A 26,162-nucleotide genomic window follows, 5' to 3' on the forward strand; every position below is an offset into this window, starting at 1 on the left:
AAAAAAACCCTCAAAGGAAGGAGGTTAGAAGGGACAAAGAGTCGAGTCATGTGCCTTAACGCTGCCACAAAATCACCTGTCTTTGATGAATTGACATGTAGTTATTCAATGCGTCTCTTCTGATACATCCGACACCCTGCCTGAAAATGTGTCCAGGAACTTTGTGAATTTGAAAAAATGTGAACTGTGATTGCATTATTTATTTCGCCTCTTTGTGCACGCTCGTTCAATCTTTTCATCTTTCCTTCATATTGTTTGAAAGTGCTTAAGTGAAAGACTGCACATGACCGCGCTAATTTGACAGCGAGAAATGTTCAGGAAAAAACTGAAGAAGAAAAAACCTGCTCAGAACGATAAAATCAGTTTTCCATTCATATTCTGCCAGTTTTTTCCCTTACTGCATATGCAGATTCGTGATGCGACGAACCACCGCTCCAGCAGATGAGCGGCAGGTGGTTAATGACGAGGCCACATTTTGATCCTTGACACCCCTTCCCCCATAATATCCTCTCATCATCAGAAGGAATTGTTGATTCTTGCACCTGTTGGGTAGCTTGATTACAAATATTGAGCAAAGTGATGTGAACAGTTTGCCTGCTTCAGTGTGTCTCTCCTGGATAATCCAAGTCCACAGCGCCTCGAACCTGGGACAAAAAGTCCTACCGCACCTGGCATTGCGTTACTGAATGGGGCGATCAGAGAATAAACACGAAACAAACTATCATTGGCAAAGCCTATAGGTCTGGCTTTAATGTGCTACGCAAGGAGCCAACAAGCGGGAGAGGGCCAGCAGAGAGGGCTGCAGTTGTAAAGTAATCCCTCATGCTGTTCACGCCAAGCACTTGAGTGGGGGTAGAAGGATGCATCTAACCAGTCAATACCTTAAGTGAGAGACGAATGCTCCACTGGGCTGATCTCAAGCGAATGGCTAAAAAAGCCTGGTCAAAGAGAGCCAATGGCTTAAAGGGCCACATTGTTCAGCAACTGCAAGTTAGAATTGGAGCCTCATCAAGGAATCTTCAATCCTTTCTTTTTTTTGTATATTATTTTTCTCTCTTTGTTTTATTTGCATTTTACTTTTCTCAATTCCTTTGACATATTTCTATTCCACCCCTTGTTCCAGTTTCTCTTTGGGCTTGGAATAGCGGTTTTCTTTAAAGTTGATCCCCTGTTGAAAACACCATTGCAGGTCCTGAGGGTGGCCTAGATCCATGACAGATTTAGGAGGATAAGCATTGTCTAAGTAAGTAAATAAGCCTGGTTCTTTGGATGTAGTTATTGTATTGAAACCCTGAAAATCTGGCATTGATCTGTTCTTCCTGGATCAGACAATGGGCACTGAAGGACAGCAAGGGCATTTTTCAATTTACCAAAAGTTGAACTCAATGTTTTTCGGGCGGAGAATGAGTCGAGACCTGGGTATTCAAGGGTCCTGCACAGCAATTATCCCTTCACAATCTCTCACATCCGGGTCTTGAGCATCAGTGTATTAATGTGTCTGCTCCAGAGATATGTGCTTGACCTCGTGGCACAACCTCTAGTCAGAGGGGTGTATGTTCAGACTTTCATGTTTATACGGTCGATAAAATAGAGTTTCATTGTGTTGGGTAACCATTAACATGTCATTTGGTGCCAAGAGACCCTCACAAGTGTATGTGTTTTTATATATATGTTTTGTTTTGTATCACCTTATTGCTGCACTTCAGTTGTCATGACACCCACACCAACTAAAATAGTGATTTGTGATGTGTAGTCCTCATACGTAAAAGAGAAAAACTGATACAATCTTAACAGAATAATTCCTGTTTACAGTACATGCATTTATTGAATATTTTGGCATTTTCCTACATGTGTGCATGCTTACCGTTTTTATGTCAATTTTTGATAAAATAATATTGCTGTAAAAGTATTGATCTTGAAAAACAGTGACATGTTTTCTTCACTTTTCACATAGATACCTGTGGTATAGGACAGAGTGCTGTTTTCTTGCACTTCGTCCGTATATTATCACAAAGGGACCCCCTATCACCCTCCGTAGGCACCTCTTAATTCCTTGCCTTGCCAAGATAAATAAGCATTTCTATTATTTATTCCAACAGCCATGCCCATATCTCCTTGTTTGTGTGTTACAGGAGCTATAATAATTCTTTTTATATAGCACTTCATACCACACGTTTGCTGTTTGTAAGTGCTGTAAATAAGAGATATTACTGTTACCAATGGACTCCATTTACCTACTGGCTTCAGTAGGGTGGAAAGCTGCGTTGGCAAGTGAGATGAAAACTTTTGCCCTGTCGATCACTGTTATTTCCCACTTCTTGGACACTTCCTTAGCAGGAAAAAGTTTCCATACACGACCCTGAGATAACCTGTGAACCACCCCAATATCACCCCCCCTCTCAGAGCCCCAACATTGTCCTCACCCAGCACCTTCCAGTGTTGGTCCAGGTGAAGAGCTAAACTAAACTTACTAAATAAAGCATTATGGGACTTGAAGTTTTGATCCGCTCCACTGTCACTGATGGAACTACAAGTACCAGTTTACCATGGTGGGTACGAGGAAGTGCCAAGTCTGACACGATGGCGCCCTTAAGGCAGTCTGCTATCAGATCAGCCTATCAAAGAGCTGAAATTTAACCCTACTGCCTCTTACCAGCAGTTAGATCAGTAGGTTGGGAAATCGGGAATTAACCTAGGGACAGAAAGCGGTTCTCTGTTTCCTGATTAAGGACCAGGTTATGAGAGCATCGGGGAGTTACTTCTGAAAGTCAGTCTTTCTTTCATGAAATGATACAAGTAAGAATAGGGCAGTCTCTGTTTTCTATTTCTCACCTTAGCCTAGCAAGTAGCAATGCATTAACAGAGATATATTCTTGTTTTTCTTTCGTTTCAGGGGACACGACCTTTCAGCAGACTTGAATTTCATGACCATCTACAATTCTGATGAGTTCGACCAAATCCGGCGGCTGGCAACCCCTTCCTGTGCCAGCACCCCTTACCACACTGTATGGAAGTACTTCTGTAGGGACCACTTTGGCTGGAGAGAATATTCAGAGGTAAGCCAGTCTTTTCCAGCAACAAGACGTTTATTGCTAAAAAAATTCAGTAATTATTGTGCTTGCCATGAGACTGAAAATTCCACAGTTGTGGAATTACAGTTCAAAACCTACATGCTTTCTCACAAGTTCTGCTGTTGTGTGTTCTTCTCCACCTTGCATGTGTGTGTGCCACCAACGGGCCCACACTTCTACTCTACACTAGTCAGAGAAACAATAATTATGCTCCAGCAAAATGTAGGCACTTTTCCAGAAAAGCCCTGAATTAAACATATTTCCATATTGCATAACACAGTGATAAGAGTGCAGATACACTTGCAACAAAATCAATTTATTAAATGATGTCCAAATTTCAGCTACAAAGAAATATGCTTTTACCATCCGTGTTTCAAGAACTGCAGGACCCAAAATGTCCAATGGTATATTTTACACTATGTCCAAAAAGATGGACTGCTCTACTGTGGGAGACAGTAAACCTCTATTATTGGAGGTATTAGGAGTGCAATAATTTACCAATCCATTCAAATAAAGAAATTAAAATATATAGATAGGGGCAGTGGATAGGAGCCACTTGGCCACTCCTGTCTGACAATATTCCTGTTTTGTCTTGAAACATGGAATCAGTTAGGGACCGGATCCCCCAGCATGCTCCACGCCCTCCCATCACCCACCCAATAATTAAACTTGAGATTTGGTGGGTGTCAAAGAACGGCCATGTTTAATATTCACACAACATAAACATGACGAAGTATTATTATTAAAGTTATTAAAACTTGCAAATCAAAACACTGGAATAAAAACTGTACATTATCATGTTCAACAATCACACAGAATGACATTATCCCCCCAGCACCAAGGGGCCCTCTGGCTATGCTCTCCCCAGGAAGCGATGCCCACGCGAGGTGCAACCCACCTGCGTCATAGAGTGATGGGCCCCAGCCCTCGTAACCTTGTCCGCCATTTCCAGGGCACCACCACTCCTCCACCAGGTTGACCAGGGACCCAGGAGGCTCGTACCTGTCGCCCTAGCCTCCCCAACCGGTGGTCTCCATCCCCCTGTGAAGAGCTTACCCTCTCTCCCCTCAGTGCTGGCCTAAGGGAGTGTTCAAAGGTGGACTCCCGTCTATGCCATCTATCAGGATCAGTGTTTGAATGTCTCTTTTCCGCCACACCCTCTTGGACTGCCTAGCTAAGGGACGGGTGGGTGGGAGATTTAAACAAAAACAGGCTACCGAGCCTGGGGATGCACGAGGTGGGGGCGGAAGATGCGAGCACGTCTGGGCGCCGGCGAGGAAAGAGGCCGACCCAATTGTGAAAGTGACCTATATAGGTCACGGCCTCTGACCCCGCCCGCGCCGGAAACGCGTCACTGCCTCCACCCAACCCGGAAGGACTTCCCCTACCCGGTCGCCACCCATAGGGTGAACGACCGGCTACCCTGCTCGAATGGGGTGCGTGGGCCGGGGGGCCGGCCCCTAAAGGCGGGCTCGTCTAGCCTCGCCCTTAGTATAGGGACCGGATCCCCCAGCATGCTCCACGCCCTCCCATCACCCACCCAATAATTAAACTTGAGATTTGGTGGGTGTCAAAGAACGGCCATGTTTAATATTCACACAACATAAACATGACGAAGTATTATTATTAAAGTTATTAAAACTTGCAAATCAAAACACTGGAATAAAAACTGTACATTATCATGTTCAACAATCACACAGAATGACATTATCCCCCCAGCACCAAGGGGCCCTCTGGCTATGCTCTCCCCAGGAAGCGATGCCCACGCGAGGTGCAACCCACCTGCGTCATAGAGTGATGGGCCCCAGCCCTCGTAACCTTGTCCGCCATTTCCAGGGCACCACCACTCCTCCACCAGGTTGACCAGGGACCCAGGAGGCTCGTACCTGTCGCCCTAGCCTCCCCAACCGGTGGTCTCCATCCCCCTGTGAAGAGCTTACCCTCTCTCCCCTCAGTGCTGGCCTAAGGGAGTGTTCAAAGGTGGACTCCCGTCTATGCCATCTATCAGGATCAGTGTTTGAATGTCTCTTTTCCGCCACAAGGGCGACTAGGGGCCATAGGTCCGTCGCCCTTCCCCCCTTCCAATAGATGCAGCACAAAGGACCAGATTCCATTGATCCATGCGTCCATACCAATGTCTGACAAGTGCACACCATCATGGTGAAACATAGCCGGGCCAGAAATCATTTTGTGTGGTAAGTGCAGCAAGCGGCCCTTCGCTGAGCACAGTTTTGCCAACTCACCATTCAAACGTCTCACTGAAATGTTCAAAACCCTAGCCCTGATGTCCTTGCCCCACCATTTCCTCGGAATCATGCATGACCATGCAATCCTGGCCTGTGGGAAGGTGTGACCAAGCCAAGAGAATTCGGCGAGGAGCGCCTCCTTGACTGCCAAGCGTCCACGGTCCACCATGTCATTGCCGCCCAGATGGAGTATGATTAAGTCCGGGGACTTCTGTCCCTCGCGTTCTTTGATCTCGTCCACGAGCCGCCTCAGATGCCGAATGCGCATTCCTCCCACACCATGCCATAGAAATTCAGCCCCGACCAAACTCGAAGGCTTCCTCAGTCGACGCCGCCGCAGATGCTCAGCCGCCCGTCGCACAAATGAGTGACCCAACACCCAGACCACCATACCCGGCATACTAATCAGAGAGGAAATAGAAAAGTTAGGAAGGAAGTGGCAAAATATTCCGTCACAGTAATTCAGGGCGAACGTAACGCTTGAAACAATTGGACGTCCAGCGGCCCACTTTCATAACATTCTCAGATGACAACCCTGCCCCTGCCGCCAACGTTGCTGCCCCTATTCTAAATGAGTGAGAAGAGTAACCTGCGCCCTCCAAGCCCAGATGTGCTAAGGCCCCCCGAAACACCGCCTTGAATTGGAACTGCGATACGCACTCTCCATTCTCATGTATGAACAAGGCTGTCCACCCCCCAACAGGACGCGAGGCTAAATACTCCCGCATAGAGGCCACCGGGCATACCGGGGCTCCCAGTGCAGGGCGCAAGTGAATCACTGCTCCCTTTCCCGCCTGGTCAGTCTTGGATTTCGTAAGGATCACCACCAGGTCACCGTGCTCAATCCTTGTGTTTTTAAACTGGATCCCACCCTCCTGATTATTACGGGACGCCCCTACAATCTCTCCTAGGCGAAATGCACCATAAAATGCCAAGGAAAACACTGCCGCAAAGAGCCTGCCCTCATATGCCGAGGTGCATAGCACAGGCAATACCCTCAGGATATCCCCTAAAGTCCTCACATCCAGGGGGCGTCTACAATCCCGTTTAGGCCCCTCCAGCCTGGCCCAACCCGATAAAGCCTTCTTGACTACAAAGGATGACCCAGGATCATGCGCACCCGCTAATCTTGCAAAGAACCCCACTGCTGAAATATGAGCCCTAGCGTAAGCGAGAGACCTGCCCTGATCACTGATGCGCTGCAAGAAAGAGTACATGGCTTGGTTAGAAAACCAGTCTGTAATGCCCGCCTCCTGAACCAGGCACCTGTAATTCAAAAAACACTGTTGATACCCAGCCCGAGTGCGGTCACTCAGTGAGGCACCTACCAGCCCCGCTAGAGCGGGGCTCCAATCTTCCACAGTGATGGGGGAAACACTGTCATCTCGTCCTCCGCTCCTGGGTGGAACTTCCTGAACTCCTGTAACTTGGAACGAGATAAGGCATCAGCAGCGTGGTTATCAACGCCAGGAATGTGTGCAGCCCTGAACGTCAAATTCAACTTCAGACATTCCAACACCAGCCGTTTCAACAATCTCAACACGTATGCACACGTAGCCCCTTGCCTGTTAATCGCTTCCACCACTGCCATGTTGTCAGACCAAAAGATCACCCATCTGTTCCTAAAGTGCTCCGCCCATATGCTCACTGCAACCAAGATCGGGAACAATTCTAAAAAGGCAATGTTCCTAGTCAGCCCACTCTCATGCCATTCCCGTGGCCATTCAGCCCCACACCACCGTGAGCCCAAGATTGCCCCAAAACCGATGCTCCCAGCCGCATCCGTGAACAATCCCAGCTCCTTGTTAGATACTGCCGGTGCTGGCCAGACAACAGAACCATTAAAGTTCGCCAGGAAACTCAGCCACACTCTCAAGTCATCTTTTACCTCCGCCCTGAGGCGAACCCTGTGGTGCTTCTGGGACAGGCCTACCATAGCTCTTGCAATAGACCTGGAGAACGGGCGTCCCATAGGGATGATTCTCAGGGCGAAATTCAGCTGACCAACTAATACCTGCAACTGATGCAGAGTCACTTTGGTAGAAGACAATGCTCCCTCAATGGCCTGGGAAAAAGCCTGTACCTTGTCAAGGGGCAACCTGCACTCGCCAGCCACTGAGTCTATCTCTATGCCCAAGAAAGACATACATGTCGCCGGGCCAACCGTCTTACCAGGGGCCAGGGGTATCTTAAACTCAAGAAACATAGCCACCAACTGTTCTAAAGCCTGTTTACATTCTGCAGAAGCCGCTGGCCCCATCACCATAAAGTCATCTAAATAATGCACCACTCCTTTAAAACCAGACCTAAATGAGAATAGCCAGTGAAGCATTGAGCTAAAGGTCTCAAAATAACGGCAAGACACTGCACACCCCATAGGCATACACCGGTCATAATAGAACTTGCCCTCCAACTGAAAACCTAACAAGTGATAATCTTCCGGGTGCACTGGCAAAAGGCGAAAGGCAGATTCAATGTCCGTTTTTGCCATGATGGCTCCTGGGCCCAGGTCCCTCAACTTCTGCAGCGCGGCATCGAATGATGCATAATTAACTGAACACAGGGCAGGGTCAATTGCATCGTTCACTGAGGCCCCCTTGGGTGCCGACAGATTATGTATCATCCTGTACTGACCAGGGTCCTTCTTGGGGACCACACCTAAGGGAGAACACACATAACCAGGTAGGGGGGGAGTCAGAAAGGGGCCAGCAACCCTCCCCAGACCCAGTTCTTTCCCAATTTTGGCCTTGACCACAGCTGGCTGAGCACGCGCTGACAGTAAGTTATTGCAGTAATGAACCGGGGGAACATTCTGCGCTGGAATGCGGAAACCTTCAGAGAAACCTAGGTATAATAATTCGGCTGCTGACCGGTCAGGATACTGGTTCAGCCAATAAACCAGTCTCCCAATGTCTACAGGAGTGGGCAATTCAAGGCTGTGGGGGCTTGATGTCTTTACTCCCGCCTCCCTTTTCCTTGGATTTTTTAATGCACTTGAACTCGGGGTGGGAGGGGTGCCCGCAATAGGAGCACACATGCTTGAACTTACACTTATCCGGTGGCCACGTACATGACTTTCTGTTAAAGGCCCAACAAGTCCCTCTTTTTTCCCCGGCTCCCCCCTGCGAAGTCCGAAAGGGCTGCCTGGCTGGCTGGAACCCAGCTGACTTGTTACCATTTACGCTTTCAAGCCAAGCATTCACCTCCACCTGGTCCCACCCTATATCTGGATCCTGCACCTTTTCCCATCTAAAGTCCCTATCGTAATCTAACCAAGCAGAACCCCCATGAGTTGCATGCGCCTTCAAAATCTTATGCTGATAGTAAACCAAGGACGTAGCCAGCTCTGGCTTCTTTTCCATCAAAACTGTCATAAAAACCTGAAAACCAAAAAGCCAGTTTGTAATGGACTCCTCCACTCTCGGCCTCCTCTCCCTAGAAGCGTTGTCCTTACCATCTTTATCCCTACACTCTGCCTCCCACCTTTTTGGCCGTATAAGAGAAAACAAATCTATATATTCCCCTTTCCAAATCTTCTCCTTAGTTTCTAGTGGTACATGGGTAGCTAAGCGGCCAGGTTTAGATAACACACAACCTTGCCCCCCCCCGGCCGTAAGCCCGCTAGTAGACAAAACACTCGGGCCCTCAAGCTTACCTCCTGAAGACACGGGACCGACCGTCCCTGATGGGTTGGGATGTTGACCTAACTGCCCAATGGCCCCCCGCTCTTTGACCAGTGACGCCAATTGAGCCCTAATCTCGCTAAGAGTGGGATCCTCAGCTGTACTTGGGGCCCAAGGCGCCACTGCTGCGGTGGCCCCTCCTGTCCCAGACGTGGAAGGGGGGTTTACCGCCACCGGCGTAGTCCCCACCCCCCCACTCCCCTGCTCCTTAGGACATGCCGACAATGCTTTAAGTGCCCCCAATATCTCAGTGAGCGGGCCCAAAGCTGCGCCCCCCGGGAGAGGAGACACCGGTACTGGAACTACTGGCAAGGAGGGTGAAGGGGGGACTGGTAAGGGAGCCCCTGATGCTACGTTATCATGTGGTGGTCCCCCCCCCCCCGGTAACTGGGGCCTGCGCAAGGGCCGCTAAAGCGCCACGAATTTCCTCCAAAATCCCCCCAGTCGTATCCCCCGGTGGGCCTGTAGGGAGGGGGGTCCCAGGATTGCCCAGGGGGTTACAAGGTGCAGCTGGCGGTAATACCGGCTGCCTAGGGGGTGGAATAATCACGACCTCGGGCTCTAGAGGCACCTCTTTGGGATGCGTTGAAGGCCGGCCACCCGCTTTCTTGCTCTTACCCCTCCCACCTTGCTTCTGGACCTTGGCCTTCTTGTTCAAAGGAGGGAAAGCAGCCCTAGGGGGCACCCCCGGCCTCCGTGGACGCTCTATGGCTACCTCGGGCTCCACCTCGGGCTCGGGACGCTCCCCCTCATCCTCCCCCTCGCTACTCTCCTCGGGACCATCAAACTTTGCGAGCAGCGCCTTAAGCAGCTGCGCCACCTCTGGGTCTTTCCCCTTCCGCTTCTGATGCAATCCCTTAGGCGGCATATTCTTTCAAATTGATAACCCCACTCGCCCGCTGCAGTAATATACAACAGTGCCCCTTTCTATCGCGCGCGGAAAAAACAGTAGTGCTCCTTTCCAACGCGCGCGGGAAAAACAACCTTCCCGCCCGTTCAAATTACCCGACCAATTACCCCTACCCCCCTCGCGGCACGCGCCCCAGGCGGCAGGCAAAGGGGGGGTGAAATCAGCGCTCAGCGGGGACAACCACAAAAGATCGCTACAGCTTGAACAGGCCCCAGGGGCACCCGCAAGGATAACGATATGCCAGGCGAACCCCGAGGCCCAACCAAGTCCGCAGCCCCCCGTGAGCTACACCCCTTACCTGCCGCGCTGGTCGCTGCCGCTCTGACTCTTTTCTCCGCGTTCCGCCCGGGCAGGCTCGCACTCCTCTCACGCCCTCCTGTACAGCCGGCTCCAATCCTCCGATCGCACGGTGGGAGAGGGGACGGTAGTGACTATGGGGCAGGGGAAGCTAACCGATCGGGATGCACGAGGAGATTTAAACAAAAACAGGCTACCGAGCCTGGGGATGCACGAGGTGGGGGCGGAAGATGCGAGCACGTCTGGGCGCCGGCGAGGAAAGAGGCCGACCCAATTGTGAAAGTGACCTATATAGGTCACGGCCTCTGACCCCGCCCGCGCCGGAAACGCGTCACTGCCTCCACCCAACCCGGAAGGACTTCCCCTACCCGGTCGCCACCCATAGGGTGAACGACCGGCTACCCTGCTCGAATGGGGTGCGTGGGCCGGGGGGCCGGCCCCTAAAGGCGGGCTCGTCTAGCCTCGCCCTTAGTAATATCACTACCACAACTACCCCAAGTTTTCTAATAGGATATGCAGTACAACACCCTACTACTAAGCTCTGTCAACGGTCCTAGGAGGCTGTAAGGATACAGCAACCTCTGCCCTAGATAGATGTTTGCCATGCTGCGGAGTACCCGACACAGCTACCATAAGCCGGAGGCGGTTGTGTAAGAATCGCATCAATCGCTGTTACTGGTCCACACCATATATCTCCTGCCCAGCTGTTTAGTAAACAGGTTATTTGACTGGATAACGTCGCACCAGTTGGACTTTTCATTTCTTTTTACATATTTATCCTGTTGTTTGTCTCAGGTTTTGGTTATTATCGCCCACTCAATGCAGTGTTCCATAGAGTACTGAAAATAGTGACAGCCACATGAAGTTCCTCACCTCGTGTGCACTGGAGACGGTGGTTTAGTTCTTGATTCCGAGGAATGCTTTAATACATCAACTGCCAGAGCCCACCTAGTAGTGGTTAATTTGTAAAAAAAAAAAAAAAAAAAATAACTGCTGGGGCTCTAGCCAGGAGGCAGCTTGATGAGCCAATTTCCCCTATTACCACCAACTACTAACCAGGAACGTATGGAAAGGATGTGGCATAATGGCCAGAATTGCCGAATTTGGAGCTGGGGAAACAGGATCGAGTCCCCACATGCTTCCAAAAAATTAATGTGCACTTAATTAGTGCTCATGAATAGTGCTTCCTGATGATTAAGTGCTGGTGCAGAGCACTGGAAACCACTGCCTCAAATTAAGCACTGCCTCCTAGAGGTGACGTTGGGGCCTATTCACATAAGCATTTTGGAACAGACAAAGTAGTACTCCTCTAGTTCTCTTTTATGTACTCTTAAAATATCTTTGTGAGTTGTTCTGAAAACTAGGAATGGTGAGTAAGTATTCAGAGGCAGTACAAATAGAAATGTCTGTGCCCTTTTTTCACTTTTACTAACTCACCCAAACGTTTAAGGCCGAATCACAGAGAAATGTAAGAGTACATAAATGAGTAATCCTGTGGGCTGCTTCCTGTACTCATAAATGCTTTTGTGAATCGGCACCACGATCTTTGTCTGAAGCTGACAGCGAAGAAGGACAAGCCTCTGTTTACCCCACGCAACCTTTACCTTTTTATATAGCTAGCTGGGGTACAGGCTTTGTGTTGCGGACCCTCGTTTTGGCTAGATTGGAGCATAGCATCAATGGTTTCTTTTCTTGAGGACTTAGCACATTGTCGCTTCCTGATATTAAGTGTACCTTTGGGAACGTAATCAACACGACACAGTATACATATCCTATGGGTCAAAATGATGTGTCAAAAACCAGACAGCTGATAGCATAGTATGGTTGAACGTTTTCTTAAAATTACGTCCAAAAAGCAACAGAAATCATTGACTACAAAACGAACAGATTCTGCAGTTGACAAAACTTGCATTTGACAAAACGGTGAGATGCACATATTGATCCGCAACTCTTGTTCAAGATCTCTCTACACGATGTCTAACTGTAGTTGACTAAATTATTGATAATTTTCCTTGCAAAGCTGTGTCGTGGCCCAATCGAGTGCATGTACTTTTACGATTACAAAAAAGACACAATACACAATTATAAGGAACACATGGTCAGTTTTATTTTTGCTTTTTACAAATTTCCGGGAGAAAAAAAACGTTGATAGTAGCTGGCACTTCCTTCCAGCATTTTGTGGTATTTTTACTGTATTTCTAGACACACTCCATGTGGAAAACACAGATGTAAGGCATTATAACTTCCATTCACTTAGTTCCCCCGCATTCAACCAACAACACCATTATCAAACCACTACCGACAGCACCAGTAATAAACCAAGTCAGTGCCTTCTATGTGATAAACAGCTCAAAGGACTAGTTTATTATAGCAGTGCTTGTACTAGTGCCTTTATGTTGTTGGCGAAACATTTCCTTTCTATGTCATGATTTAATCTCGACATTTGTTGTATCCAAAACAGCCCGTTGTGAGACTGATCGAGGAGGCCAATTGCCGGGGGTTGAATGAGGTCCGTTTTGTGACGTGGCACAACCAGTACATCCTGAACATCAAGGACGGCTTCCAGCAGAACGCGTGCTTCCGAAGAGAGATTAAGAGGAGGCCGCTCTTCCGCTCTTCTGTGATGCTAACACCCCATTTACAGTAAGTACTCACCTTTGTGATGACGTCACTAATAGCTGCTTGATCATTGGCTTGTGCATTGCCTTTGAGAATCATTTGCCGAAAGCTGGCTGTTGGTATTTTAAACTAGTTCATATGCTTGTTGAAAATGGTTGGAGCTACAAAGCACCAGCGTAATAGCCACAGGGTCCAGTAGTAAGCAAAATATGGTCATACTATTTACTTTGAGAGCTTACATATATAAAACCATTAATCATCTTTAACTCTATGGGCTCCAATGGGAACAGATGGTCGGATATTCCAAGGCAGTCTCAGCCTAGTAGTAGAAGATAAGCAAGACACTTGGAGTGACCAAGAAAAGTGTCTGTGGAGGCCAGTGGCAACAAGTGGCAGACATTTTCTACCTCTGTGCATAGAAACTTTAATTAACTTTCTAAGTGGGCACAGGGAAGCATTAAAGATAAGTCTGAGGTTTCTTGTGAAAGTTCTCCCTGGGAGGGTTTACAGAAAGGCTTGGTGGGTCATCCTTGTTCCCATCCTGTAAACCTTTGCTCCGGCAGTTTATCCATTTGTGTGAAGGCAATGTCTTAGGAGATAGAGGTTTGCGTGCAAGTTAATGCGGAGTGCTTTTGCACAGCTGTGGGATTGATCAGCCCTGCCTTAATCACAAACTGATGAGCTTTTGGGGATTATTACTGCTCCAAAAGATGGTTCTTCTTAATCCCTTTGAGGTGCATTTCTGCTCAGGCAGCCTTTTCTTACTTATTTGCGGATTTTGTCAACTACAGGCCTAGCCACAAGGAGAACGGAGCACTTCCCATAAACCTGGAATGATGTAACAAGAAGCCATCTTGAAGGAGGTGCTCAGAACTGGGCGGGGAGAAGCAGAGTTAGTCATTGAGGAAAATACTAAACAGATGCAGTTTTTTAAGTCTTTCCAGAAGGATAGTAAGCTAAGATTGAGTCTTAGTCTGGGAATTACGTGGCAAGGTTGTACCACATTATTCTGCAGGGTTGGCAACATTATGTGGCGTAATGCAGCACACATTTCTGATCGTATGACTTCACTATATCGCCATTGTTACACTTTAACACTTTCAGGGGAAAAAAGATTTCACCTCATAGGTACCAGTTTAACACCCAAATACAGCAACAAGAAATCAAAAACTGACCAGTCAACCCAAGCAAAGAGCCGTGCACTGCTTGGCAACATGTGTTGCTGCGCTTTCAGTAATGTTTTTTTCTGCACCATCTGCAGATTATGCATTATAATCGATATTTATGAGAGAAATATAATGGCTGCAAAATTGCATAACTCCAGTCACCGTGGTCATAGTTCACTCCAATCCAATCCAAAAATTCTTTATTTCGGTCTTTAAGACCATAAAAGATGCAATGCATAATACATTAAAACAGGGGTATTAAAAAGAGATGTGATTATAAAAACACTAGAAGGTTCTAAAACTTCGAAGCCTGGCAAAAGGACTGCATCTTCCTCATCTTTGTCACCCTGCAGCTCAGATCTGTAGTTGAGTGGGGGGGGGGGGGGGGGGGTGAAGAAGGGAGGCGGGAGGGTGCCAGCGTAAGAAAGAAGATTTCTATTTGTCTGGAAAGGCTGACATTTTGTCCAGGCTTCTCATGCGAAATGACATCAATGCAGCAATATCTTCATGATGGAATATACCCTCAAACCCATTAATCCCCCCTTCCCCGTGCACGTCTGTTGAACATGAAAGATCATGTTCTAAAACCAGCAGAGCATAACGTCGCTTGAATTATTAATTTTTTAACCGGGCTGCAGCAAAGAGACACCGGATTATAAATGAAAAGTAACCAGCGCCCTAATCCCGCGTGGCCGGTAGTGCAGGTGGGATTTATTTTACCTCATCAGACTTTGACCCAGAACAAGACAGAAAACCCATGAGAGGGAAAGGAGGAAGAGAAAGGCCGAAAAACAAACACAAAGATAGAATGCCTGGATGTAAAAGAAGTGCAATAGTGAATTAAAAGGGCACGGAGTGTCTGGCGCTAGAGGAAAGAGGCATTAGGTGGAATCTAAATGATCTAACCCACCGACATTCGAGATGTAAAATCCGAGCAAAACATTGGGTACAGGTCCTTATCATTATTTTACAAATTAAGCACTGCCCACGTTTCAGACATTCCCGTTTCATCGGGCTGGTGGGCTCTGCGAGTTTCTCCTAATCTGTTTCGTGCCTCCCAGGAGTTTCCAATTATCCATGAAGGGAAAGTTCAAAAGCATTTCCTCCGTTCCCGTGAACACTCTGAGCGCAGCCCCTCCACGTTTTCGCCGCGTCGCGGGGCGTGCTGACGCATCAAAGGCCGCGCGAGCGGAGTGCAGCTTTTGAGCCCTTTTTGATTAGAACCAATAAAAATGCCATCTCCGTGATCTCATGGCACAGCTGGAAGCGTTATTGTTGGAGTCCAGTAGTTAGGAACACATTGTCCCCTAGGAGGAAGGGTGGAAGTCATTAGTGTGACTGGCAGGCCAGCACGCTGGGCCAATCAAAAGCGAGTTCACTGGGGGCTCCCCGGCCCGAGCGCGGATTGTCCGCGAGTGGTACCGCACATTAGGCGATGTAGATGTGGAAGTGGGGCCTGGGATAAAGATCGCCGCGGAAACACACTTTCACGTGTGTTTTCGTTGGCTAAACCGAGAGCTGTTTCATGTCGGTCATATTCAGCATGTCCAGGAATGGCGTTTCCCACCAGCTAGTCTCTTTTCAGGCTTGCGTTCGGAGGCCTGCGCAGAGGCACGTCCACGGTTTTTTAAAAATCGAATTTCTACCCGGCTCGATTACAAGTCCTAATCGTGACGATCTACGAAGATAACCAGGCCAGGCTTTGCTTCAGAAAATATCCCGTGCTTTTTAAAGCAAGTGTTAGCAAGTGAAAATGTACGCATTTCTTTACAATAAAAAATAAAATTAAAAAATCTATGCTTTGCATCAGTGCTGAAGTGCAACAGGATACCTCCAGTAGGCTCATGATTTGATGCTGAAAGGGGATGTGCTTCCGGAAACCACAACACTCCTCTGCACCATGGCGTGAGTCTGTGCCTTGCAGAAAAGATCCCTATTAGACCTCCAACCCTGGAGATGATGGTAGCAGCAGCCCAATCTCAGTAAATATGACGCTGTGTTGCGTGAAAAAATAAATATCCCCCTTATTTCTTTAAAGAACTGTGAATGACCTACACCAAGTTTAAATAGATTTAGATCATTTCACTGTGGGTTTTTTTGTGCGTGCTGGAAGCGATGGTTGTGTTAACTCCGAAAGGCAGACATCTGGCCATCTGTTTGTACTCACAATGACAACATCAGGAAGTCAAAGGATTCGACAGTTCAGTGATCCTCCTCAATAGGTTCTTTGCAACTTTTAGCAAGCTTGTTTTCATATCTTGCTTCAGCCCACTCTTCTGTGATTTGTAAATGGCGTAAAAAGCAGAGGGTGTCATTGCCGAGTTGAATGATACACAAATTGCTAACACTTGAAAACTGGAAGGCTTGTGGACCGCTCGTGTCCTGCAAATAACTGCATAGCTCGGTCACCACCATATACATCACAGAGTCATCCAGCTGACTATGGCATTACTGCTGTGTCTATCTACAGCCTCATTGCATAGTCCATGACATTCTGAATATTGTTTTGAGGGGATGTACGCAGTGCGCCTGAAGGGTCACGCATTTTCAACGTACATGAGTAAAGATCACTGGCCAAACCACTTAATATATTCACTTTGCATGTGCATCTTTCTTGAGTCTAAATTTCCCTGCATTGATTTAGGAGATGGCTGCCCTTTGTGTGTTCCACAGCAAATGTCCTAGCCCTGAAAAAAGCGAAATGTGACCAGTCCAGTGCCAACACAGTCTGGCGGCAACCAATCCACCATGTTAGTATATAGTCCATCCACCATGTTAGTATATAGTCCTAACCACAGCGGCTCATGCAACCCGCACCGTTGCGGCCACCAGCAGTCCTTAGCAGTGGGTTTATTGATAATTTATTTTAAATGTTTCTGTTCTGCCCCGATCTACAATTAAGTCATTATGATCATCCATGTTGACTCATCAGGACATGTCAATTTTAGTCCAGACCAGTTCCCGCGACTGTAATGATGCCCGCTCTGCACCTGGTCAGAACACCCCCCTCCAGTGTCACTGGTGGTGCACCCTCACTGGAGCCCCTACCTCCAGCGATGCCAACTGTACAATATGACCCTGGCCGTTGCCGAACCTGCCTCTACTCCGCCCACCCTCAACCTCTCCTCCCACCCTCCCTACCCCCACCCCAATAGCGATGCCGGCCTTCCCAAGAGGCCTGCTGTGGCTTACTCAGACGAACTGGAATGTGTAATCTGATTAATGTCGCATGCTGTTTAATTATGTCCTGAAACTGTCATCAGTGTGTAGTACACTAGAGTGAATAATTCATACTGGATTAAATTATTATACAATGGGCTAAAACACTTGAAAGCTGTAGTTTTTTTATGCTTAGCAGTATCCATATTTTTTAAATGGTAAAAACAAGGCCACTGAAATAATGCGATTATGCATCAACTTCATTGTCTTCATAATTATATTTGTGCCACGTAATTAAGGTTTACGTTTTGCAGTTTCTAGTGATTTTTATGGATAAATACAGACAGAAAACAATGTTTTTTCTATCTGTATTTATTTTTTAAAGTGGAAAATTACTGAAAATGGTGCTTCTTGTGCGAGATTCTCCATGCTGTCTTTCCTGAATTCCAGGCAACAGGTGAGCAGATAGACAGCATGGAGAGTTAAACAACAGGATGAGATTTCCATGAATACAGCATGTATTAACATATATTTAAAGTAGAACACTAATATATACCTGTAAGTGTTGTCTTTTGTTATACATGGCTGGTTAACTTTTTAAAAACGTGACAGGCCTCCATGTTTGAGTGCACTTCCAACAGTTCAATAAATGTGGTAATACACCATTTTCCAGCTCCATTTATTCTTAAAACACAAAAATATGGATAAATACCAATAAGATGGCCAAAAATATATTATGGATAAATACAGACGTAAATGTTAAAAAAAAACCAACATAACACACAATCCATTAGCTGCTACACAATCGCAGGTTTTTACAAAATGTTTTTATTGCAAATGGGCTAAAAATGACTACAACCGTAGTAATATGCTGGCGAACAGTGAATGGCCCTTAACACGGGTTGACAGGGCGCATCTTGCAGCTGCTTATTGATGTAATTGAGTTTTAAGCTGGTATTAAGGAGGTGAAAACTTTGCCAATACAACCCTGCTACAGAAACTTACACCCTCAATGGTTGATTCATGGTTTGCGCTACCAAAATATGCAGCTGCATCCAGTGCAACACACATGCATGAGTGTAGCAGCACTACAGATTTGTCCAAAGCAGCACACTTGGATGAGTGAAGCCACACTGCAGTTGTGTCCAAAGCAGCACAATTGCATGAGTGTAGCTGCATTGCAGCAGTATTCTAAGCAGCACACTTGCACAGGTTAAGCCACATTGCAGCTGTACTCAAAGCAGCACACTTGCACAAGTGTATTCACACTGCAGCTGTATCGAAAACAACACAGTTGCCAGGGTGCAGCTGCACTGCAGCTGTATCGGAAGCAGCACTCTTGCACGAGTGTAGCAGCTCTGCTGCTTTATCCAACGCTGCACACTTGCACAAGTGTAGCCGCATTGCAGCTGTATCCAGAGCAGCACACTTGTACAAGTGCATCACTGCAACTGTATCAGACACAGCACACTTGCACTGGTGTAGCAGCACTTCAGCTGTATCAGACACAGCACACTTACACAAGTGTAGCAGCTCTTCAGCTATATCCAAGCAGCACACTTACACAAGTGAAGCAGCACTTTAGCTGTATCCAAGGCAGCCGACTTGCATGAGTGTAGTAGCACTGCATGGATGCTGTTGCCTTCTCTGGAGTTACCTCACAAGTGATCTTGCCTTGAGGGTGAGCGGAAGCTTATTTTTTTCTACCCACTTAGGAAACAAATACAATGGCAGTTCTTGATTGCCGCCTTTGCCCTAATATTGTGGTTCAGCATTTAGCGCAGTCATAGGTGTGTTTGTATTGTGCTTTGCTGACTAACTTGCCTACTACTAACTTAGGAACCATAAAAGCCACTCGCTATGTGACAGCCAGACCACCAACAGGAGCCAAGAAAGGATTACATCACTGATCACTTTATCAAGAGTGTGTGCGAGAACGCCTATGGTGATGAAGCCAGTGATTCAGTTATTGTTCATATTCCGTAGTATACACTGCAAACTGAGCCACATCTAGGTGTCTCTGCGACTTCATAGTGTGAATAGATCACCAAACGAAGGGTTCCCTCACCTGAGCCAACTGAGGCCCCATCATTGTAAACATGGAGGTTCCCTCACCTCTAAATGTTGTGTGTTAACGGTGGTGCTGATTTAGAACAGACCTGCAATCTCACAAAACCCTAAATAACCCACTTTGACTTTCCCCTGCCTGATTCCTGCTGAAAATCCTCAGAGTTGCCCCACCTTGCTTCACTCCTTCACCCGACCCCTTATCTGCTTCTCCTTTGGATGTTGTACCTACCCTACCCCCAAATAGGACACTGATCACGACTGTGGAGATGTGGGTGTGAGGGTTCGAGAAGTGGGGGGATTGTGCAGGCACCCATTCGGTGGCCCACTTGAAAAGACTCCAGCCTGAAGAGCACGTCCATAGGGACCATTTTACCACTATTTCATGTCCCGGTCCAGAGTGGCTATTTTACCACTATTCCATGTCCCAGTCCAGAGTGGCCATTTCACAACTATATCATGTTCCGGTCCAGAGTGGCCATTTTACCACTCTTCCATGTTCCGGTGCAGAGTGGTGATTTTACCACTCTTCCAAGTCTCGGTCCACAGTGGCCATTTTACTACTTCCATGTCCTGGTCCAGAGTGGGCATTACCACTCTTCCATGTCCCGGTCTAGAGTGGCCATTTTACCTCTCTTTCATGTCCCGGTCCAGAGTGGCCATTACCTCTCTTCCATGTCCTGATCCAGAGTGGCCATTTTACCTCTATTCCATGTCCCGGTCCAGAGTGGCTATTTTACCACTATTCCATGTCCCAGTCCAGAGTGGCCGTTTCACAACTATATCATGTTCCGGTCCAGAGTGGCCATTTTACCACTCTTCCATGTTCCGGTCCAGAGTGGTGATTTTACCACTCTTCCAAGTCTCGGTCCAGAGTGGCCATTTTACCACTTCCATGTCCTGGTCCAGAGTGGGCATTACCACTCTTCCATGTCCCGGTCCAGAGTGGCCATTTTACCACTCTTCCATGTCCCGGTCCAGAGTGGCCATTTTACCACTCTTCCATGTCCCGGTCTAGAGTGGCCATTTTACCTCTCTTTCATGTTCCGGTCCAGAGTGGCCATTTTACCACTCTTCCATGTTCTGGTCCAGAGTGGTGATTTTACCACTCTTCCAAGTCTCGGTCCAGAGTGGCCATTTTACCACTTCCATGTCCTGGTCCAGAGTGGGCATTACCACTCTTCCATGTCCCGGTCTAGAGTGGCCATTTTTACCTCTCTTTCATGTCCCGGTCCAGAGTGGCCATTACCTCTCTTCCATGTCCTGATCCAGAGTGGCCATTTTACCTCTATTCCATGTCGCGGTCCAGAGTGGCCATTTTACCTCTCTTCCATGTCCTGATCCAGAGTGGCCATTTTACCTCTATTCCATGTCCTGGTCCAGAGTGGCCATTTTACCACTCTTCCATGTCCTGGCCAAGAGTGGCAATTGTGCCACTTTCCATGTCCCGGTCCAGAGTGGCCATTTTTACCACTCTTCCATGTCACGGTCCAGAGTGGCTGCGGACTAGAGAATGACTTTTAGGGCAGGACGGGCTGCCATGACCATCATGGCCCCATTCTAGCACAGCCTCGGTGCAGTGTGTGGGTCTTGCCTGAACATTTTTGTCATGGCTGAGTTTGGTTTCCAGTCCCACCTTGCTGAACAGGGATATTTTTGGCACCATCGTCACGAAGGCCCTGCCGGCTTCGGTTCCCTGCTTGATTTTTCTTCTTTCAGCTTTTTAAATTTGTATTTATGAAGCTCAATCTCTGTGCCCAATCTTCAAATGACCTTTGATAATTTCGCCGAGTACACTTCAGCAAAACAATTTCCTGCGCGCAGCTGCAGTTATTTCTTCTTCCCTTTTCGGGGAAGTGGCGAGGCGCCCACAGGTTCAGAACGTGTTAGTCTGACCCAGCACACTGTTGAAATGCTCCTGGAGCGAGCGGGCGCGGAATGGGTTGAGCGTGACTGAAAACATAATGGCGCAGGTTGGAAAAAAAAAACCACAAGGCTTCGAGTGCCTCAGCGCGTGCAGTTTCACTGCCCACCTGCCGCCTCCCCAGAGTCTCGGTTGATTCACGGTGTGTTTTATTGTCACATTATATATGCTGTGTGGCACGGAGTGGCTGAGGCAGGCTTGGAGTGACGTAGGTATTTGTTCACACTGATTATGTACGTTGTAAATGGATGCGGCCCCCTTTCCGCGCACCTAGACATCCGCCCCTCCCCCCACCTCCCGCAATGCACAATTTACCGATAATCCCCGGAAACCATGGGCGCACAGTGGAACATTTTCCACAAGGCAGCAGAATAGGAGAAGTGGAAAAAAGGCGCAGCACAATTGCCTCTGCTCCCAAATGTTTTACTTCCCTCGATGCTATTCTTAGTAACAGTCCCCTGTGTTTGCACCCGACGGTGGGGATTTGTGGGAATTGACATACAGTTGCCTCCTAAATAGTGGATCTCGTTGCCGTGATGCTTGTTTGACTGGAAAAGGTAGCTGCAAGTCTGGTAAACATGCCAGAATATCGAGTTTCAAATGTTGTGCTCAAAAACGTCTCACCCATAATATGAGAAAACAAAATATTGGGAAGGCAAGTGAGTCAAATCGAGATATGTATGTATGTGTATGTATGTATGCATGTATTTACTTTAACAGTATTCTGGGATTCAGTATTGGTTATGAATGATGATAGTTCTGAGGCACAGTATTTTTGTCTTTGGCATTCTGGCATAGATCACATGTACGAATCAAGGCCTAAAATGTACATTGAAAATAAATGAAGCTCACATTTGCTAATCTCATTGTTTACTTTAGGAGGTAGCAGATATCTGATTATAATGAATTGTGATGCACTGGCCTATGGTTATGGATACATGTCTAAAATCTCTTGTTCTATCCTCTTTCCGAACATAGGACCCTTGGTGCACTCCCGCCTCTCGCCCAAACCACTGTGGAAGCCACAAGTTTGCAAACCCTAGCACCCACTGCCATCGCAACACCAAATGTTTACCCTGAAACCTGGATCCCTATGGTGGACCCCCACCTGGATTTCCTTCAAGTGCCTGTTCCCAAGGAAGATAAGAGCTTCAGGACAGTTTACAATCTGTTCCACAAGACCATACCAGAGACCAAGTATCGCATTCTGAAGATTCTGCGAGTGCAAAACCTCTTCCTTTGGGAGAAGTATAAGAGGTGAGTGATTGCAACCTCTGGCGTTGTTTACAAGGTAAAAGTTACAGGAAACAACTCTGCTGACAGAGTAGTAACGTTTGTGGCCTTCAACAGTGTTTTTAACCACAGCCTGTAGGGGTTAATAATAAAGACATCAGGAATTGGACAGTACTATTTTTAGAAAGAAAGATTGGCCTTAAAACACAAGCAGACATCATCAAAGAAAGGAGGATTCTGTATTACCCATTGGTTATGATTGATAATGATGCAGGGCTGGGTGAAGAGAACAGTTTGTTTCATTTATCCTGGGTGGCCCCTGTGCAACCTTTCCCATATTTCTACCGAAAATAACACCTGTTTTACCGATCCTTTTTAACATGGTTGTGTCTCACCTCTGGACTGGTATCTGGGAAAATATTACATTCCATAGAACCTTGGCTTCTTTCACCCACATTGTACAACTGCAACAGGATCTATAATGCAGATGTTAACGCTGCATTCAGAGTTGACCTTTATAGTGCCGTCCCAGAGGATGGGTAGACAAGGTGTGCACCTTTTGCCGAGCCTACACTATAAACAAGAACCAGTTGGCAACAGTGGGCAGTTTATTCTGCCTTGTGATGGCCACTATCATTAAAAATTTGCATTAAGGGGTGTTTAAAAAAACATTGTAATAATTTCAGGAATATTTCGTAACTGTTTAGGGTGGTTTTGTGTAAACGATGCCGAACAGTTCATTGAAACAAGCACCCCTAAGGAGTTTCAAATTAAAACTGTGTTCCTATTCTGTGGAAGATATGCAGCATCACAAGGATTGTTTTTCAACCTCTTCACAATATTTTTTAATATTTATTTTCGAGAGACAATACAATATTACTTTGAAATGTCATACCAATCAAGCTTTTTTATAAACGTTGTTTATTCACTTAAAACGACCCTTACAGAAGCCTCGTCTGACTAAGGTTATTTTTGCTAAAATACATCCTAGTGATAAATACAGAAAAGGAACAGTAGTGTAACTTCAAAAAAAATCAAGAACAATGCTAAAGATACATTAGACCAAAGTTCCATCTCCGTTGTACATATGACATACTAAAACAAACAACTTGATGCGTAATATATATATATATATATATTACTGCTGCTAGGTACACAAGGCACAGCACTCGCGGGAAACTGTTAACCCAGATTTTATTCGGGTTTTCAAAGCACATATATCTATTAGTATTTATTTATGCTGGGCCAGTAAAAATAAATGTAACGCTGTGCTATGAATCTTGGTATTGGACATAACAAAACAAATACTCTTGTTTTGAGGCATGAATGCAGTGCAAGGGGAAAATAACTGTGAATACCATAGTGCTGGCCACAAAAAAAAAACGTAACACTTCTACTAGACCCATACACACAAGGCATATTTAAAGAGACTATCTCGCGATAACCCGTGAGGCTCTTATTCTGGTCAAATTCCATTGTCTAGAACTTCTACTTATTAAAAGACAACAGACCAACTTTTAAAAATTTGGGAGTCCATTAGAAATTCCACATCTAGAAATAAAAAAAAGAACATTGTTACTATTCATGGATTTGAATGTACAACTGTTTCTAGAATCCCCGTATTTTTCAGTTCATTTTTGAAGTAAGTGGAAACACTTGTATGTCTAAACAAAATATTTTCCTTTCTTCCCTTTCTTAGGAAAAAAGAATATATGTCTAGGAAAATGACGGGACTGGTTAAGATGCAGAACGAAAGGCATTTATTCCACGGGACATCCCAGGACGCAGTGGACAGCATCTGCAAGCACAACTTTGATCCTCGAGTTTGTGGCAAACACGCCACCATGTTAGGACAAGGCAGTTACTTTGCTAAAAAAGCGAGTTACTCTCACAACTTTTCCAAGCGCTCCTCCAAGGGCATCCATTACATGTTTCTGGCTAAAGTACTGACTGGAAGGTACACAATTGGGAATCACACGATGCGGAGGCCTCCCCCACTTAGTCCAGGCATCACAACCAGCGACCTCTATGACTCCTGTGTGGACAATTTCTTTGAGCCTCAGATTTTCGTTATATTTAATGACGACCAGACTTTTCCCTACTTTGTCATTCAATATGAAGAAGTTGGTAACACTGTTTCCATTTGAAAAATGGTTGATTCTGCTGAATTCTTGGTTGAAAACGGCTTCGTGAATGTGGAATCGGCGTTCGATACCTGCGGCGGTTCATCTAACTCAGAAATTGTTGCTAGTACAATATGATAGTTTAACAATGACCAATGGTGCACTTTTCTAATATGTGCATATTGTAAATATATTTCCATTGTTTTAACGTTTAATGTGTGCCTTTTGTTAATAAAACAGTGTTTTTATTTATGTTAGTAAATATTCATGTTTTAAGAAAAAGATTTGGTGTAAGTTTATCTGTTGGCGTGCACCGTTTGGCTGGGTTTGAGATGGTGAGACTGGTTATTGTTCATCACTTCAATTAAAAAACCATGTCAATGGGAGGCATTTCAAATATCAACATTTCTAAATTCACCACCTTTTTGGCCGAAAAAGAAAAAAAAATTGGAAAGAAAGTAATTTAATAAATATATACATTTTAGATCTTGCCTTCAGAAAGCTAAAGCTGTCTCTTAGCAACAGAGCTATTGTGCGCACTGTAGACTGCAAACTTTGAGTTCATCCCCTGCTAATGATTTAATAGCTTTCTTTATACCATTCTCTTGATTAAATGGCTTTCTCTCCTATTCTTGGAGTTGTCCCATCGAAGGCGCATTTCCGCCTCACTTTGGTTATTTGATAAGTTGTGTCCTTCCACTTCTAATGTCGGGACCTTGCATTTCAGTTCACAAGGGACTATTTTACCTCCCTCTCTCACTTTTCTCCCCCTCCTATTTCTCAATCTCTCTCTTTATTAATCATTGCTCTCTCTCTCAAGCCCCACTTGGGTGTCCATCTTGGAAAAAATAAATTTGAAAGCCACCAAGTCTACGCCTCAATGGCAGATGTTAGATCTAATGGCTTTGTTACTGTTGCATTCTGCTGTTTGACTAGGGTAAATCAGGGGATTTTCTTAATAAAGAGGCTTTCCAGCAGTCCCACGGAACAGTATCAGGCAATTCTCACAGTGTGAATCATAGACCTTTGTTCAAGATCTCAATTTTACAAATCATTTTGGCTGTTGTCTCTGTATTCTCAAAATGTTGCAATTTTTAGGTGTCAGTGACACTGTACTTGAGTGATGTTCTATGGAGCCTTCAGACAATTAGTTTCTTTATTTTATTTTTATTTTATTTTATTTATTGCATTTATAAAGCGCCTGACTCACCCCAAATGGGGTATCTCTGCGCTTAGGATCAGAATGTATTTCACAGGGGAAGGAGGTTAGAAAAGCTGGGTCTTAAGTTTTTTCCTAAAAGGCAGATAATTTGCTTCCTCACGCAGGTGTAATGGGAGAGAGTTCCACAATTTAGGGGCCAGGTAAGAGAAGGATTTGCCTCCTAATCTAGTCTGCTTAATGCGAAGAACAGTAAGCAGGCTTTTACCTTCAGATCGAAGCGAATGCTCAGGGGAGTGTTTGACTAATTTTTCTGACAAATATGTTGGGCCCATAGAATTAAGGCCTTTAAATACCAAGCAACATACTTTAAACTAAATTCTCTTACGGATTGGAAACCAGTGTAGGCTGTGTAAGAGAGGAAGGGACGGGGTACGATAGGGGGCACTAGTCCCCAAACGAGCAGCAGTGTTCTGTACTACCTGCAGACTCTGTAAATCATGTT

At 46.2% G+C, this 26,162-nt stretch overlaps 1 protein-coding gene across 2 annotated transcripts in view; it reads left to right on the forward strand.

The window, feature by feature from the left end:
- Positions 1 to 24,780, forward strand: part of TIPARP (TCDD inducible poly(ADP-ribose) polymerase) — an 85,537-nt gene extending 60,757 nt beyond the window's left edge. For both annotated transcript variants that reach the window (XM_086944126.1, XM_086944127.1), the window contains exons 3-6: positions 2,894 to 3,056; positions 12,669 to 12,850; positions 22,121 to 22,399; positions 24,075 to 24,780. In XM_086944126.1, the coding sequence (XP_086800252.1) occupies positions 2,894 to 3,056; positions 12,669 to 12,850; positions 22,121 to 22,399; positions 24,075 to 24,522 (1,072 nt within the window). In that variant the 3' untranslated portion in view covers positions 24,523 to 24,780. The remainder of the gene's footprint in view (positions 1 to 2,893; positions 3,057 to 12,668; positions 12,851 to 22,120; positions 22,400 to 24,074) is intronic.
- The last annotated feature ends 1,382 nt before the right edge of the window (positions 24,781 to 26,162 follow it).

This window comes from Lissotriton vulgaris, chromosome 11 (assembly GCF_964263255.1).
Source record: "Lissotriton vulgaris chromosome 11, aLisVul1.2, whole genome shotgun sequence".
NCBI lineage: Eukaryota > Metazoa > Chordata > Amphibia > Caudata > Salamandridae > Lissotriton > Lissotriton vulgaris.